The sequence below is a fragment of the Artibeus jamaicensis genome, unplaced genomic scaffold (genome assembly GCF_021234435.1).
Source record: "Artibeus jamaicensis isolate MK-2021 breed Jamaican fruit bat unplaced genomic scaffold, CSHL_Jam_final scaffold_1283, whole genome shotgun sequence".
Classification (NCBI taxonomy): domain Eukaryota; kingdom Metazoa; phylum Chordata; class Mammalia; order Chiroptera; family Phyllostomidae; genus Artibeus; species Artibeus jamaicensis.
The window spans coordinates 15,659,208-15,675,604 of NW_026522028.1; the positions used below are offsets into that span (position 1 = coordinate 15,659,208).

Sequence of the window (16,397 nt, forward strand, 5' to 3'; positions counted from 1 at the left end):
GTTTTGAGAGGATGGGGACCAGGACTGGGCTGCAATATTCACAGTTGCCCAGCCTCTGGCCCAGGGCCCACATAAGCTGCCAGGCTCCAATCAGCCACTCAGTCTCTGGGTGCACGCAGCTCAAATTGCCCGTGGGGCGAGCCAGCTGCTACTGCTGGAGAGTTCTAACAAAGCAGCTACCTGCTCTTCTTAACAAGCCCATGGCTTTTCACACAGCCCAACTTTCCAACCAGTCTGGAGACTGTCTGAATCAGGGTCTGACACGGCCCAACTCCTCCCTTCTCCTGGTGTCACCCAGCACCCCAATGTCTCTGGTGCCAGCATCCACAGTCCCGGTGGATGTATACTCTCTGTGTGTCTCCCATTCCATCTCTATTCCCCCCAGTGATTTCCAGCTACATGTCCTTCCTGGTGCTGAGCTGCCCTCCCTGCTCTAGTAGAGGAGGGAGCTGGTGATCTAACTCTCCTTCCTATATCCTGCCTGGGATATAGCAGCCCAGGCTCCAGCCCGGGAGCCATAGTAGCCTAGGTCCCAGGTGCAGTCTCTTCACCGTGTGTTTTCAGATGTCCTCTACAATTTTGGGCCTCCAAACTTCATATAAGCTGGGATTCTTTTGGCTGTTCACTCTGTTCCTCAGAAGACCAGTTAGGTGATCCAGCTGGGCACAGGGAGAACTGGTCTCTGCTCCCACCTACCTCATGGCCATCTTTGTGGGAGAACAGTTTAAATAGCAGGATTAACACTGTATGATAGGGAAAGAGGGTGCCATCTTTATGTATTGGTAAATCTGAATTTTGGAATAATAATTACTGGGCTAGGTAGTATATATAAGACTTGGAAATTCCAGCCTGGAGACCATGAGCCTCAAAAACTCATATGCTAGGAGTATTAGCTAAGATGATGTAATAAAGAAAGCCTAAATGCAGTGCTTTAAATTTGGTTGCAATTTGTCTTTCACATAGCACTCTAGAGGTGACTGGGTCAGGCTAGTGGCATAGCACTGACCAGGAGTTGATCAGGGATCTGGCTTCTGACCATTTTGCAGCTCTTTCATTTCTAAGAGTGTTGTCCTCTTTTTCTAGCTTAGTCACTAATACTCTGTGCTCTAGCCTGTTGAAACAGGGAAAGAGTAAAATCCCAGGGCAAGTAATTTCCTTTAAAGCAAGTAGAATTTGCACATTCCACTTCTACTCATGTTCCATTGGTGAGAGCATAGTCATGAGACCCCATCTAGCTGATAAGGAGAGCTGGGAAATGTATTCTCTAGCTAGGTGGTTATGTGCCCATCCAAACTCGGCTACTGTGGATTTGGAGGATAACTAGGAATTTGCCACATTCAACCTCACAAAATCCCAGATGCCTAAATGTCTTAGACCTACAGTCTCCTTTCCTCCCATTAAGATATAGGAAGAGGAACAGCATTAGGTGATTCTGGTAAGAACCATGCCAAGATACACTTCATATTAGGCCTGTTCTCTGCTGGGGCTAGGAACGATACTGAATCATACAGCAGAAAAATCTGGGAGATTATTCAAATTTGGCTTGAGAGTCAGAGTTCCGACACCTTCTTAAAATGTCTTCCTCAGGGAATGAATCAAGTGAGTGTTGGAGGTTATCTGAGTTAGAGAACTCTAGTACCTGGTTTCTCAGAGACTTGGCTTTGCTTCTGCTGCTGGATTAGTCTATAGACTGCAGGCCTGGTACTGGCAGAATTTGTAGGACAGCAGCAACACAAGCTGATGGCTTCAGGAGTCTCATGACACATTTGAGGTCACATCTCTCTTTTATATTTAAGTAAAATGTACAGATGGTGAAATGCATAGATTTTAAGTATAGAATTTGATGAGTTTTGATAAATGGATATACCCATGTAAACAGCATGCCTATCAAAATAAAAAACATTTCTATCCCTCCAGAAAATTTCTTTGTGCACCTTTGCAAGCAATCCCCGCCCCTCCATAGGCAACCACTGTTGCAGCGTCTCTCTCTGTAGATAGGTTTTTCCTGTCCTTGAACTTCATCTAAATGGAATCACACAGTGTTTGCTCTTTTTTTGTTTGGCTTCTTTCACTCAGCATTGTGTTTGTGAGGTTCCTCCATGGTGTTGAATGTATCAGTTTATTTATTCACATTGCTGTGGAGTATTCCATTGTATGAATATGCCACAATTGATTTCTTCATTTTACTGCTAATACACCTTTAGGTTGTTTCCAGTTTAGGGTTACTATTAATATGCTGGTATAACATTCATTTGCATGATTTTTGTACACAAATGGACATGTTTCTGTTGGGTATATAGTATATGCATATATCCTGCTATAGTATACACTACTAGGATTTTGTAGTACATAAAATCCTGACAAACAGTGGTCGTCAGGATTTTGATTCCTTTGGAGGGAGGAGTCTTCATGGTCTCTGTGAAAATGTGCCTGCTCTCTCCCCAGTAGTCTTTAAACTCAGCAGCAGGGAGTGTTGGGAAAAGCATCTTCATTAAGACTGAAAAAAAGAAGTCCTATAACTCCTTTCCCACAAAGTAGTGGGTTCCACTTTTATTTATACTTAATTATACTTGGTTGACTCTTGATTTATAAGGATTAAATAAGTTATCACTGGTGCAGTTCCTGGAATAATGCCTGGCATACCTTCAGTGCCATAAAAACAAGAGTTTGTTAAATAAAAACTAAGAGGGCCATTTAAGTCATTTGCCATCATGTCTCTTCTGAAATCGAGTAGAGGTAGCTGATGTCCAACAGAATAAAACTATCTGATTACCATTCACTTAAAGTAATAAAAGAGTAAAAAATATTTAGGAAAGCAAATCAGTATTTTAGAGAAATGGGTGTGGCAACATGAAGTGATCCCAAGACAAATACCTCTCCAAGTTGGAAACAGAATGTCTGGGTTTGCACACCAGAGAGCCACCTTTTTCTCTGACCATGGGTCTTTTCCTTCTCATCTGGTTGACACAGTGGCTCTGTATGGTAGGCCAGGCAGGGGCCTCAATGCCAAGAACCTCATTTTCTCCAACCAGCTAGGGGTTTTCCGTAGAATTACTATAATTAGTTCATTTACATATGCGATCTAGATCCTGAATTTCACATCTTTGCTGTAAGTATAACTTGGCCAGCTGTCAGCATAGTCATAGTAGGATTTGTCATTATGTACAGTTTTGAGGAAGTTTAGGGACTTACTTACCTTGTACTAATAGAGGAGAAATTGGTGGTGGGAAATAATGATTTTTTCCCTACATTACAGTTGACCTTTAACTCTTAGGAACTGGAGCAAATCATGTCCATAAATTAGTTACTAAAAGTTAACAGTAATGAATAGTGTTTCACCCTCAGATGACAAGGGCTCCCTCTTATTAGAAAAGCTGGCTTGAGCTGGCCAGCTTTTCTTGATATCTTCCACTTTATACATTCTGAATCCCATTTAACACTACTTTAGATTTCCATTAAACAGTTAAATGGCTTGCCTCTCTGTGGCATGAAATCCTGTATACACAATTTTTATTTGTTGCTGCTTTTACAGACAAAACTTTATTAAATAAGCTAATGCAGCCAGAAGATTCCAGGAAGTCAGCAAAGTAATTGTCTGGAAGAATAAAAGAATCAAAGTCCTAGGTTCCTAGGTTAAGAACAACAAAGCTTGCCTGTCACAAAGTAGGAGTGTACTCATTTTACTCCCTGCATCTTTGGGTCAAGACCTCCAAATCCAGCAAAATTCAATTAATTGAATTATTTAGCAAGTGGAGGGGAAACTGAATGCATGACACATTTATTGTAATAATGCATCACTCCAAAAGTAAAGAGGAGTGATGGAGAAAAGATACACTGTGGGCCCTAGAAATGTATGCAGAGAAGATACTGGATGAATGTTACTAAATCCAGCCCATGAAAAAGAGGCTGGGGAAGGGTGGGGAAAAAAGGCAGAAAACTGTACTTGAACAACAATAAAAAAATTTAAAGTAAATAAAAAATATGTTAAAGAAAAAAAATGTCAAGGTATATTTTTCAATTCATCTTGGCAATCTTATCAAACTGTCTTATCCACATGATTCAGACTTAGGTTCTAAAATTCTTGCTCTCCATGCAGTTACAGAAAGCTGCCATATTTTTGTCTGTCTTTCCAAATACATTGATATCTTTATGCTGTCATTCACAGTGTAGGACTAATTTAAAGGGAACGGGATCAAGTAGGTACTGAGTATGATTGTATGAAATTTACTGGTGTGGATCTTTTAAAAATGTATTTTATTGATTATGCTATTACAGTTGTCCCATCTTTTTCCTCTTTGCTCTCCTCCACCCTGTCTGGCAATCCTCCCCTTAATTCATGTCCATGGGTCATGCATATAAGTTGTTTGGCTACTCCATTTCCTATACTGTTAACACGCCCCCTGTCTATTCTGTACCTACCAGTTTGTACTCTTAATCCTCGCACTTTTTCCCCCAGTCTCCCCCTTTCCCTGCCCCACTGATAACCCTCTAAATGATCTCCATATCTATGATTCTGTTTCTGTTCTGCTTGTTTACTTAGTTTATTAGGTTCAATTGTTGATAGATATGTATTTATTGTCATTTTTTGTTCATAGTTTTGATCTTCTTTTTCCTAAATAAGTCCCTTTAACATTTCATATAATAATGGCTTGGTGATGAACAACTCCTTTAGTTTTATGTTGTCTAGGAAACACGTTATCTGCCCTTCCATTCTAAATGATAGCTTTGATGAATAGAGTAATCTAGGTTGTAGGTCCTTGCTTTTCATCACTTTGAATACTTTTTGCTACTTCCTTCTAGCCTGCAAAGTTTGAGAAATCAGCTAACAGTCTTATGGGAACTCCTTTGTAGGTAACTCTCTGCTTTTTCTCTACCTACTTTTAAGATTATCTCTTTGACTTTTGGCATTTTAATTATGATGTGTCTTGGTGTGGTCCTCTTTGGGTCCAACTTGTTTGGAACTCTCTGTGCTTCCTGGACTTACGTATCTATTTCCTTTACCAAATTAGGGAGGTTTTATTATTTTTTCAAATACGTTTTCAACTTCTTGCTCTTTCTCTTCTCCTTCTGGCATCCCTCTGATTCAGATGTTGGTACAGTTGGAGATGTCCCAGAGGTTCCTAAGCTTCTCCTTGTTTTTTAAAAATTCTTTTGCTGTTCTGGTTGAATGCTTATTTCTTCCTTATATTCCCAATCATTGATTTGACCCTGGCTTCATCCTCTTCACTGTTGGTTTCCTATAGATTTTTCTTTATTTCACTTAGTATAATCTTCATTTCTGCCTGGGTCAATTTTATGCTGTTGAAGTACCCAATGAGTTCCTTGAGCATCCTGATCACCAGTGTTTTGAACTCTACATCTGATAGATTGCTTATCTCCATTTTGATTAGTTCTATTTCTAGAGTTTTGTTCTTTTCTTTCATTTGGACCATATTTCTCTGTCTCTTCATTTTGGCAGCCTCCCTGTATTTGTCTCTATGTATTAGGTAGAGCTGCTTTGACTCCCTGTGTTAGTAGTGTAGCCTAATGTAGAAAAGCACACATGTAAATTGGATGGGATAGGTAATTGTTAGGGTAGGGCAACCTGTGTGAACCAGGTTGATGGAGTCTCCGATATGGTGTCACTGCTCTATGGCTCTGTGTGGGGGAGGGCTCAGAAAGGGGACAATACTGCTGCCAGGCCTCTGGAGTTTTTTCTGGGAGGAAGCTGTCTCCTGGCACTTGCCCTGATACCACACACTTCAGATTCTCCCCACGTACCACTGGTACTTTTCCAGCTGCTGTTGGGGTGCTGGAGCCTAGAGGGAGTAAGTCTGCATAAATCTGTTGCAGGCCCTTTAAGAAGAGATCCCTGAGAATCCCACGGTTTTTCTGCCCCACCCCCCTGGTTTTTGCAGCCAGAAGTTATGGGGACTTATCTTCCTGGCTCTGGAACTCTGGGCTAATGGACTGGTGTGGGGCTGGGATCCCTCATTCCCGAGGTATTCTTCCTAATTTTTATCCACCACAGGTGCATATGGGACTAACCCATTTGGCATCTCTGTGTCTCCACCCCTCCTACCCATTTGGATAAATGTGACTTCTTTAATTCCTTGATTGTTGGACTTCCATACAGCTTGATCTCTGATGATTCTGGGTGATAGTTGTTTTGTATTTTAGCTGTAATTTTTGCTGTGGTTGTGCAAGGAGGCAAGTCATGTTTACCTACACCTCCATCTTCACTGGGAGTCTGGTGTAGATCTTAGGAAGCTGTTATATTTTAATATGAAACATAAATATAATTTATATTTGTTCTGATAAAACACAGTGTCCTGACGCCCAGTCCCTCACAGAGTGAATGTATATATGCTCCTGTGTGTTGATTTAGACATTCATGATCTTATCACATGAATCTTGCAGAAGAAACTGGGAAGGTGACCGTGAGAAGGCTCTGCAGCTCATACTCCAGATCCTGCATCGCTGTGACAACCCGACCTCTGCTATGTTCTGCCTGTGTGGAATGATTTACAAGGACAAGTTTCTGGAATCAAACTGCAGAGATTACGTCAGCAGAGACAGCGCCATTGAGTGGTAAACCCTCAACCCTAGTCATTAGCATGTGCATCTCTGCAATGAAGAATTACAGTGGCTAAATATCCACGTGTTTTCCTATGTATATGTGTCTGCTTATTTGCTGGTAGTGGAAAAGTGTGCTATAAGTGTGGTTTGGGAATTTCCACATTACTTTTTCCATAAGGAAACCATTAAGAATAGGGTTTTTTTATGCTGACATTCTTCCTGCAAGTTCACTCATTTGCAGGGGCTAGAAGGAGGATTGGCACACTCCTTCCCAGCTACTCCTTCCAGAACTTTGTTTCCCACTGTGAGGCCAATGTCTTTTCAGTGTCTTTTCAATATCCACCCATCCACCCACCCACCCACCCACCCACCCACCCACCCACCCACCCACCCATCCATCCATCCATCCATCCATCCATCCATCCATCCATCCATCCAACAAAGGTTTATTGAGTATTTACTGTTTGTCAGGAAGTTTTCTAGATTGTGGGGATAAACACACAGCAGACATGAATTCCTCTCCTTATGGACCTTGCATTTCTGGAAGTCACATAAGCAAAATAAAATATACAGGATGTGAACTGATGGTGAGGGCTATGGGAAAGAGTTAAGCAGAGAGGGGGAAAGGAGGGTTGGGAGAAGTTGTCTGCTATTTTTGGTAGGGTGGTCAGTGCAGGTGAGTAAAGATGTTAAGATGGTGAGGGAATGAGCCTTACAGGTAAGTGTGGAGAAAGTGTTCCAGGAAGAGGGAGACAGCAAGGGCAAAGACCCTGAGGAGGAAGCATGCTGGGCAAGCGCAAGGATGGTAGGCATGAACAAGTGGAGAGTGGCAGGAAATGTGAGGGAAAACAACCCTTTTAGTCTGAGGGAGATAATACAACATTGGAGTGTTTTGAGCAGAGGAGTAACAAGGTCTGACATACATTTTAACTGGAGTATTCTCACTGTTATGCAAAGAATACATTTAAAGGGGTGTATCAGCCATCATTTGCTGTATAACAAACAACTCCAAAATTTAGTGGCTTAAAATAGTGATTCTCATGATTCTGTGGACTGGCCAGGCAGAACCTCTGCTGGTTCCACTCTCCAAATGCTGGGCTCACTCCTAAAGTTTCAGTCAGCTGGAGGGTGAGAGGGCTGAAAGGTCCAAGACTGCCTCACACATGTTTGCCAGCTGGTGCTGAGTATTGATGCTGAGCCTCCATTTTCTACCATATGGTTCTAATCCTTTTATATCAGCTTTATTACATGGTAGGCTGCATTCCAAGAGAGCAAAGGTAGAAGCTGCAAAGCTTCTTGAGGCTTAGGACCAGGAACTCATGCAAGGTCAGTTTTACTGCCTGCTATTGGTTAAAGCAAATAACATGGCCTTCCTAAATGTAAAGGGGTAAAGAAAGAGTCTATGGGTGGGAGAAATGGCAAAGTCATATTGCAAAGGCACATGCAAAGTGGGATGAGAGGAATTTTGGCTGAGAGGAATTTGGGCCATTGAACAGTTTACCCCAGGGACAAGAACAGAGGCAGCGAACACAACATTATTGAAATAATTTAGGAGAGAACTGATGGTGACTTGAACCAGGGTGGTAGTGATGAAAATGATAAGTCAAAACCTGGATCCCAACATCTCACATTATCCATTTTTATTACAAGAGCTCTTGGCATTGCTGTTTTATTTTCTTTTGATTATGACTGCTGTTTGTTTGTTTCTATTTATCTATCTACCTATCTGCCTGCTTACCTACCTACCTAGCTTTGTTTTCCTTCCATACATGTTGGAAACTCTGTCCTGTACCCCAGGGTTTCTCAACCTCGGGGCTGTGGCCTGTTAGGAACCAGGCTGCACAGCAGGAGGTGAGCTTGAATGTAATGTACTTGAATCATCACAAAACGTGTACCCTTGGTCTGTGGAAAAATTGACTTCCACAAAACTGGTCCCTGGGGGAAAAAAGGTTTGGAACCACTGCTCTGTCCTCTTTTCTCTGTGCACACACTCTTCCCTGGTGATCCTAGTCAGTTCCACATCTTGGGACCCCTAGCTGGTCTTCAGCTTAATGTCTGTTTTAAACTGTGACCTCACATTGCCAGCTCTTTGTCCACCTGTTCTGTCTTGAGATGGTGCTGGTATTTAAGACCAACCATGTCCAAGGGTGAAGTAATTTTCTCATCACCACAAGGTATGGCTTTCAGTGTATTCCTTTCTTTTACTACCTTTACCTTCCTACTCTTGAACTTTTAGTCGATGTTTGATAAGTTTCACTTATATAATCAGTCCCCAATTCCAGCCCTTTTGTGAGTCTTTCCTTACTCCCTGCCAGTCCTTTCCCATTGTCCCTCTCCAGTCAGCACCCTTCTTGTTTGTTTTTTTGTTGTTGTTTGTTTTTGCCAGGAATGTTCTAACAATATCCTGTGTAAGCTTTCTATGTGGACTCTTTAAAGCCTATTCTTCTAAAATTCAAAGATGTCTCTAAAGTCTGTCCTTCTAAAATTCAAAGGTTTCTCTCTAAAGTCTATCCTTCTAGAATTCAAGGACCCCACCATGGCTGCCCATTCTCTATTAAATAAATATTCAAACTTAAATCATTGCCCTGGGTGCTCTGCACACTTTCTTCAACTCACCTCTAGTCCTATTTTCCATGGCCTGATATATGTCCAATTAAACTAAAGTTCCTTAGGAGCTCCCCAAACTCCAATCTCTGCTCCCATCTACCATTTTCTATGCCAGGGGTTCACTTTCCAGATCTCTGCTATTATAATTCTAACCATCTTCAGCCATATCTGAAGTCTCTGAGGATTACTCTGTATGTCTTCTGTGAGTCCCTCTAGACATCCATTTGTGTGGTTTTAGGATATTTATCACAGTCATGCTTCTACTTTACTAATTATATGTGGATCGTATCACTTTTATCATGTTATAGGTTCTTGGAGGGCAGGGATCTTGTGTTATTCTTAGTTCAGGAGTACCTAATGCATTAATGGCAGGGAGGAATCACTCAGAGTGTGGAAGGGAAGGGTAAGGAAGATAAATTAACATTTGGCAAAGTCAAAATAGGAAGCTGTGTTCCCACCATGGTGGGTGAGAATTCAACCCTCAGGTCAGGAAATTACTACCTGTGGCTCCTTCAAGAAAGTCTTAGGAGCTCTTTTTCTCCACCCACTTCAGAAAGTAGTGGCAGTGGGTACAGGAGCAAATGAAGCTTAGTCTTCCGGTCAGGGCATGTTGGCTCAGGTGAGACCTTGGGGGTTGTCTGACCCAGGCCTGCAAGTATGGATGTGGGATATGTGGCTCAGGGAAATAAGGGGTTCTGGTCCATGGTCACAGGGCTGGTCAGAGACAAACCGGCAAGTGCAGTCCTGACTCCAAGTTCAAGTCTTGTCTGCCCCCAAGCTAAACCTGTTTGATTTATTGATAAGAGACATGGAGAAGTCACTCTGTTGGCACTCTTCCCTGATAACTTTTCATAATAAAAGAAATTAAAAAAATCAATACAATAAGACATAGAATTAAAATCCCCAAAACATACAGGGGAAAAGTTTTCATTTATATTGGAATTTTGTTGCCTGGGGTTGGAAGGACTACCTTGATGTCCTCTGGTCCCAAAGTTTATAAAACCAGATTTTAACAGCTTTATATAACTTCTCACTTCTACAGTTAATACTTTGTTACTATCTAATTCTATTGTCACACTAGTGACAAAACAACTTCTGTTTTAGAAGTCCTTGGCATATTTTATTGATCAGATTCTCTTATTATTGTACTCAGTTACTCATGGAAGAGAAAGAAACTTTTTATGTATAAAATACAAAATAAATAAAAGAATTAAAAGTGGCACTGTTAACCTTTTGGTATACAAATGGTATTTGCAGTTTTGTATCTTTATCCTAATGTAATAGATTCCTGCACCTTCTGTCACTTTATGCCACTGCTCTTACAGTTCTTTGAGCTCTAAGATTCTAGTAGTACTACTGCCTACATGAAAAATGATTCCATTTTATGATATAAACAAACAAATGGACTTCAGAAAAATAGCCTGTAATTGATGCAACATATATGTAATAAAAATTTCAACATACAAAGGGGGTCTAACCATAAAAATGAAATTTGGACATCAAATTGTGGTCTCCTTTTGGGTGTAGGTTCATAATAGGTTTAACATTTTTTGGTACATTTTAACATAACTTCCTTATTTTATACAATGGTCATGGTTCCTATTTTTTATAATCCTGATGAATAATTTTCAGACTCCCTAGTATAATTTACTGTGTTGCTACTGTGAAATTTTTAAGAAGATATTTGAGTGTTGCACATAGCTCTTTATAAAGATTCAAGGGAGGGCTGGAAACAATAAATTAGAGTAGTAAAAATTTTCACAAGAAGTTTAGTTTGTACCATTATTTACACATTTTTTCCTATGTTACTGTAATATATAGTTATATTATACATTAAGAACTGGATGGTTCTGTGATTGTAGGTATCGCAAAGGGTTCAAGGTCCATTCATCTCTTTATACTGGAGTTAACCTTGCAGTTTTGCTGACAGTCGCTGGACAACAATATGAAATGTCCGCGGAGCTAAGGAATATAGGTAAAGCTATTTATTGTTGCACATGTTGATGCTTTGGTAACACAAGTTTAGCATTAAAAATTATGTTCAAGTAACTGGCATTATATTTCAGAAGGAACAGTTACTCTCTGGTGGCACACATTAGCCAAAATAAAATGCCCATTTTTCTTCTGTGTAAATGCTTGCATAATATGATAGAAACTAGAAACATTTTTACAACTTTATCTAAAATTCATATTTTAAGGTGCCCAGCTGAACAATTTGTTGGGAACAAAAGGATGCTTGGAGCAAATGAGCAATTACTGGGATGTGGGTCCTTTCTTCATCATCAGCTTGTTGGCCAATAATGTCAGGAAGGCCATCCATGCAGCAGAGAGGTTGTTCAAACTGAGGCCTCCAGTCTGGTGAGTCATGTCTGTGAATTATCATTATCCTTCTCAATATCTAATCATGTCTTGACATGTTTCTGTCAGGGAGAAAAGTTTTAAATGCAAAAAACAATAGCAATTACTATGTTTCTCCTACTGACTTCATTATAGCAGTCAGGACAGAAAGAACAACTCTGAGGCATCACTTGGTTTTATGTGAGAAAAGGGAAAGACAGACAGACAGACACACACAAGATATATCCCTAGATGCTATATCTCCAACATGAAACTCTCAGTCCTATTAATTTGTTCAGGTCATCCAGGTTCTCAAGAGCAAAACATTCTTTGGTACTAGTACGTGTTGTGGATCCATGGAAAGGTAGATCATAAAGCTGAAAAACACAGCAAGAAAATGATGTTTATCACAAATGAAAACTGGAACTAAAATACTAATAATAGATATATGGTTAAAAAGATGTGACATAACTATGGCCCTAGGTTATACAGCCATTAAAATTTGTAAGAAACCATACTTGGAAGCATGGAAATGTGTTTATGGTTTTTCATAGAGTAAGAAAAGCCAGCAGCTTTGGCATGTATCAGAATCAGCTGTGTTGATCAACAAACACATTGCTGGGCCATCTCTTAGGATTTCTGGGCTCCATGGAGAGCAGGCCAGAGGCTTAAATACATTCCCACTACATCAGAGCTTCAGATAAATTACAGTGTTGATATCTATTTTTGTGGGTCCAAGACTACCCTCAGGTTCATGATTTGCTAGAAGACTTCACAAAACTCAGAAAAGCTGTTATTCTGTATAGAAGGATACAGATTAAAATCAGCAAAGGCAAGAGGCACAGTCTGGGGAGACCAAGCACAAGCTTCCAGTTGCCCTCTCTTGGTGGATTTGTATGGACAGTGCTTACAGTAATTTTCTCAGCAACAATGCATGACAGCATTCCCATTGTATTGCCAACCAGCGAAGCCCACCAAGTCATGCTGTCCAGGGTTTTTATTGGGGTCAGTCATGTAGGCATAAAGTATCCATGTGACTGACCTTAGTCACTGAGTCCTCAGCCTCCCTAGAGATCATACTAATACAGCATTGCACAAGGCCCCCACCATAAATCATATTGTTAGTATGGCCTAAGGCTTCAGGTAAACAAAGACACTCTTACTAGGCAGGCTATTCCAAGGGCTTAGAGGTGATTTTCCTGTAGCCAGTCTAGGGCCAGAGGACCAGAGGGCCAGATCCTTCTTGGAATATGTAGAGTTTGGACAACCCAGGCCGCTGAGTTAATCCTGTACTGCATAGTACCCAAGCAAGTCATTCAGAGTCTAACTGATATGTTTTCCCAGGATAGCTCCGGACTTTATCCTCAAAGGGCAAAAATAACACCCTGATGCTTTCACCTGAGCCATCCTGGTTCAGTGCCAGAGAATATGTGACCACCACTGCCTCGAAATTATGTTTCAAAAAGTTAATCTTGCCTGATGACTTAAAGGTGTGGTCAGATTCAAGATCTCATAACATCAAAATCTACCTGCTCAGATCTTTTTTTTTTTTAAGAAAAGGCAATGAGTTTTACATTAGTGATTGCCAAAGGTCCAGGAGGATTTGGGCATGAGAGGGAAGTAGGCGTGGCTGTAGAAGGGAAATAAGAGGGATCCTTGTGGCTCTGGGAGTACTCTCTGTCTCAGATGTATCAAGGCCAACGTCCTGATTGTGATACTGCTCTATGATTCACTGCAGTGTTACCATTGGGAGTAGGGTAAACTGGGCCAAGGCAAGGGTACATGGGATTTCTCAGTGTTATTTCATACAACCATATATAAACCTGCAAACACCACAAAATAAAAAGTTGAATTAAAGAAAAAGACAATGAGTTTGAAATTCTGTCATTTTGCAATTACTTTTAACTTTAGACTACTTGCTCTTGTTATTTAGGACAGTTAGCAAAAGCTTGCCAATCTCTGTTTTCAACACTATGTCCCAAAATTGAGGTATAGGCTGTTGTTGGTAGAAAGTCATGTTGTATGATTTTGTTGAGCAAGCTTATTTTGCCCACTATTTGGGTTTGTTTTAATTAAGTATATGGCTGCCAAATGATTAAGAAGCACTCACTATGTAATATGATTTTAAGTAAATAAAGCTTTCAGGAAACTTCTTTTAAAGGGAGTAAAATTGAACTTAGTTTCTTTGGGAATCTAATTACTAATGCTTGTGATTCTTCTAGGTACTTGGAATCACTAGTTCAGAATTTGTTTTTAATTCTGCACTTCAAGAAACCTGTTATCGAACATTCACCAAGGAAAGAACAGCTTACCTTCTGGTTAGATATAATTTTTGCAGCAACAAACAAAGATACTAATGGACTCAGATTTCCAGTAAGAAATGCTAAATTCATTCCTTTAAGATAAAAAAAATAAACTAGGGGCTGGTGCTATCTAATTATTGAATACTCTGAAAGGAAAAAACCATAAGAGTAATTTAAAATGTTAAGCTTTTCATCAGTTTTATGTGGAATCAACCAGTGATAGATTAACTTACTATAAAAAAGTTGACTGTATAGTCGACTCTTGAACAACATGAGTTTGAACTGTGTGAGTCTACATATATGTGTTTTTTTAATAAATAAGTATATTCTCTAAAATTGTGGTTCTCAACAGGATGTGATTTTGTCCCCCAGAGGACATTTGGCAATGTCTGGGGACATTTTTGATTGTCACAATTATGGGAGAGGCGTTGCAACTGGCAGCTCATGGGGTTGAAGCCATGGATGCCAAGGACAGTGGCCACCTCCCCAAACACAGAATTATCTATCGGTAGTGCCGAGGTGGAGAAACCCTGCTCTAGAGCAGTGCTGTACTAATAGTGAAATTATGGAATTCAAAGCTGTTTCATGTTTAGCTCTGATTTGCCTCAGTGCCACAAATTACTTTTTACAACTTTTTATTGAAAAGCAAAATTGCTTTTATCTTTTCAGTGAGTTTTTGTTGCAGCTTTATGACTATGTTACATGGAGGCGTAAGTAAGATATCTAAGCATTCTGGAAACTGAACTTGTGTTTCAAAATTATGCCTTGAGATTTTGTGAACACGTAGCATTCAAGAATCTCATTAAACAGCTAATAAAAGATTAATTTATTTGAAATGATTATGATAATAATTTTGTTCCTAAGCAATAAGTTTAAAAAATTTTTTTTAATTATGAAATATTTTAAACCTACTGAAAGGATGAAAAAATAATTGGGCTGATACTTTGGTAATCTCTACCTAGGTTTAGCAATCTTAAATATATTACTTCATTTGCTTTGGAAATTCATTCTCTCTCTGTCTCCTTCCTGTACTTCCTGCCCTCTTCTGTCCTCCCTCTCTCTACCCCAACAAAATAAAAGATGACTGATGTCACCTCACGTTTCATCCCCTCGCACTCTTTAGACTTGGTACCTATCTGTGATCACCCAGTTTAATTTCTTATTTCTCTCAAAAACTGTAACATTCCTCATTTTTCTGTCATTTTCCTGAGCAGACTTTTCTTGACTACCCTGTCTAAAGAAGTTCCCCCAGCTCCCACCTTTATTCTGCCTTATTTTGTTCAGAGTTCTGTGTGATACCACATTGCATATCACTATCTGTTTCTTCCTTTATCTGTCCCATTAGAGCATAGACCTCCTGAGGGCAAGGGCTTCTGTCTTGGGCTGCTGTGTCCATGGGTCGTAGAGCAGCATTGACACACTGTGCACGTCCTTCATGTGTGTTTGTGAAGTGCACAGCTTCCCACTTCCTCAGTGGGCAGGGTGGCCTATGTTGTATATTCCTGTGCATTACAGAAATCTGTTCTTCTTCTAGGTTTTGGTGATAGAACCAACCAAAGTCTACCAGCCTTCATATATCTCTGTAAACAGTGAAGCTGAGGAGCGGACAGTTTCTCTGTGGCATGTCTTACCCATGGGGATGGTAAGAAAAAGATCACCAACAGCTCTGTATTCTATATGATTTAATCAAAACTTGATTCTTAAGTAGAAGAGTCTATGTTGTACTTGAAAGAGCAGGCAGCTGTGCCTAACTTCTGAGTTGTGGGAGTAGATGTGAGAGTAACCACAGATGAAAGAAAAGAGGCAGGTTTTTCCATTATATATTCTGTATGTTATTGTGTATAATACACACTTTTTTGCCCAAATTTTAGAGGGAAAAATAAGGATGCACATTATACATGGGCAGTGCCTGAAATACCTTGTATCTGTTCTTATGTTTTGTAATCATTTGTTACATAAAATTTCTTGTACCATATATTAAAAAATAAATGCTAAAATTCCTTTAGAATATAAAAACCAAGTACCTCAATATAAATAAATCAAAAATAGAATTAAAAACTTAAAATGAAAGATTTTTTTCCCTGAAAGTTTGGGCCACAAATGTGAGTGTGCATTATACATGGGAGCACACTATACACAGCAAAATATGGTATTTATCTCACATGTTGTATGGATTTGTGTGTGTGCATGTGTGTGTGTATATATGTGTGTGTATATTTATATATGTATATGTATAAATGAATACAGGCTTGTTAAAAAGAAAGTTAAACCACGAGGAAGTAGGTAAGGAATAAAAGGAAAGTCCCTACAGATCTCTTAAATCGGGTTCCCATTCCCATCCCCAGTAATTTGGTGGCTATCCCTCTATACCTGTTTTATAAACTCATTTCTATGTGTATACTGTGTGTATACCTCTATTCACTATACTCAAGCAATGATCCACCTGGTTTTTTAAGTGTAATATTTCTGATATTCTTGTATCATGTGGTACGTTTCTGAGTATGGATGAATTATAGTTTATTTTACCACTTTCCTGCTGATGCACATTAGGTCTCTTTTGCTCTCTACCCAACAGTAGATACGCCAGTGTAC

General features: G+C 39.8%; 1 protein-coding gene across 1 annotated transcript in view; it reads left to right on the forward strand.

The window, feature by feature from the left end:
• Positions 1 to 16,397, forward strand: part of MAP3K15 (mitogen-activated protein kinase kinase kinase 15) — a 92,376-nt gene that overhangs the window by 34,299 nt on the left and 41,680 nt on the right. Inside the window, exons 7-11 of the mRNA XM_037157445.2 lie at positions 6,400 to 6,570; positions 11,028 to 11,140; positions 11,364 to 11,523; positions 13,725 to 13,875; positions 15,340 to 15,447. Coding sequence (XP_037013340.2) covers positions 6,400 to 6,570; positions 11,028 to 11,140; positions 11,364 to 11,523; positions 13,725 to 13,875; positions 15,340 to 15,447 — 703 coding nt within the window. The remainder of the gene's footprint in view (positions 1 to 6,399; positions 6,571 to 11,027; positions 11,141 to 11,363; positions 11,524 to 13,724; positions 13,876 to 15,339; positions 15,448 to 16,397) is intronic.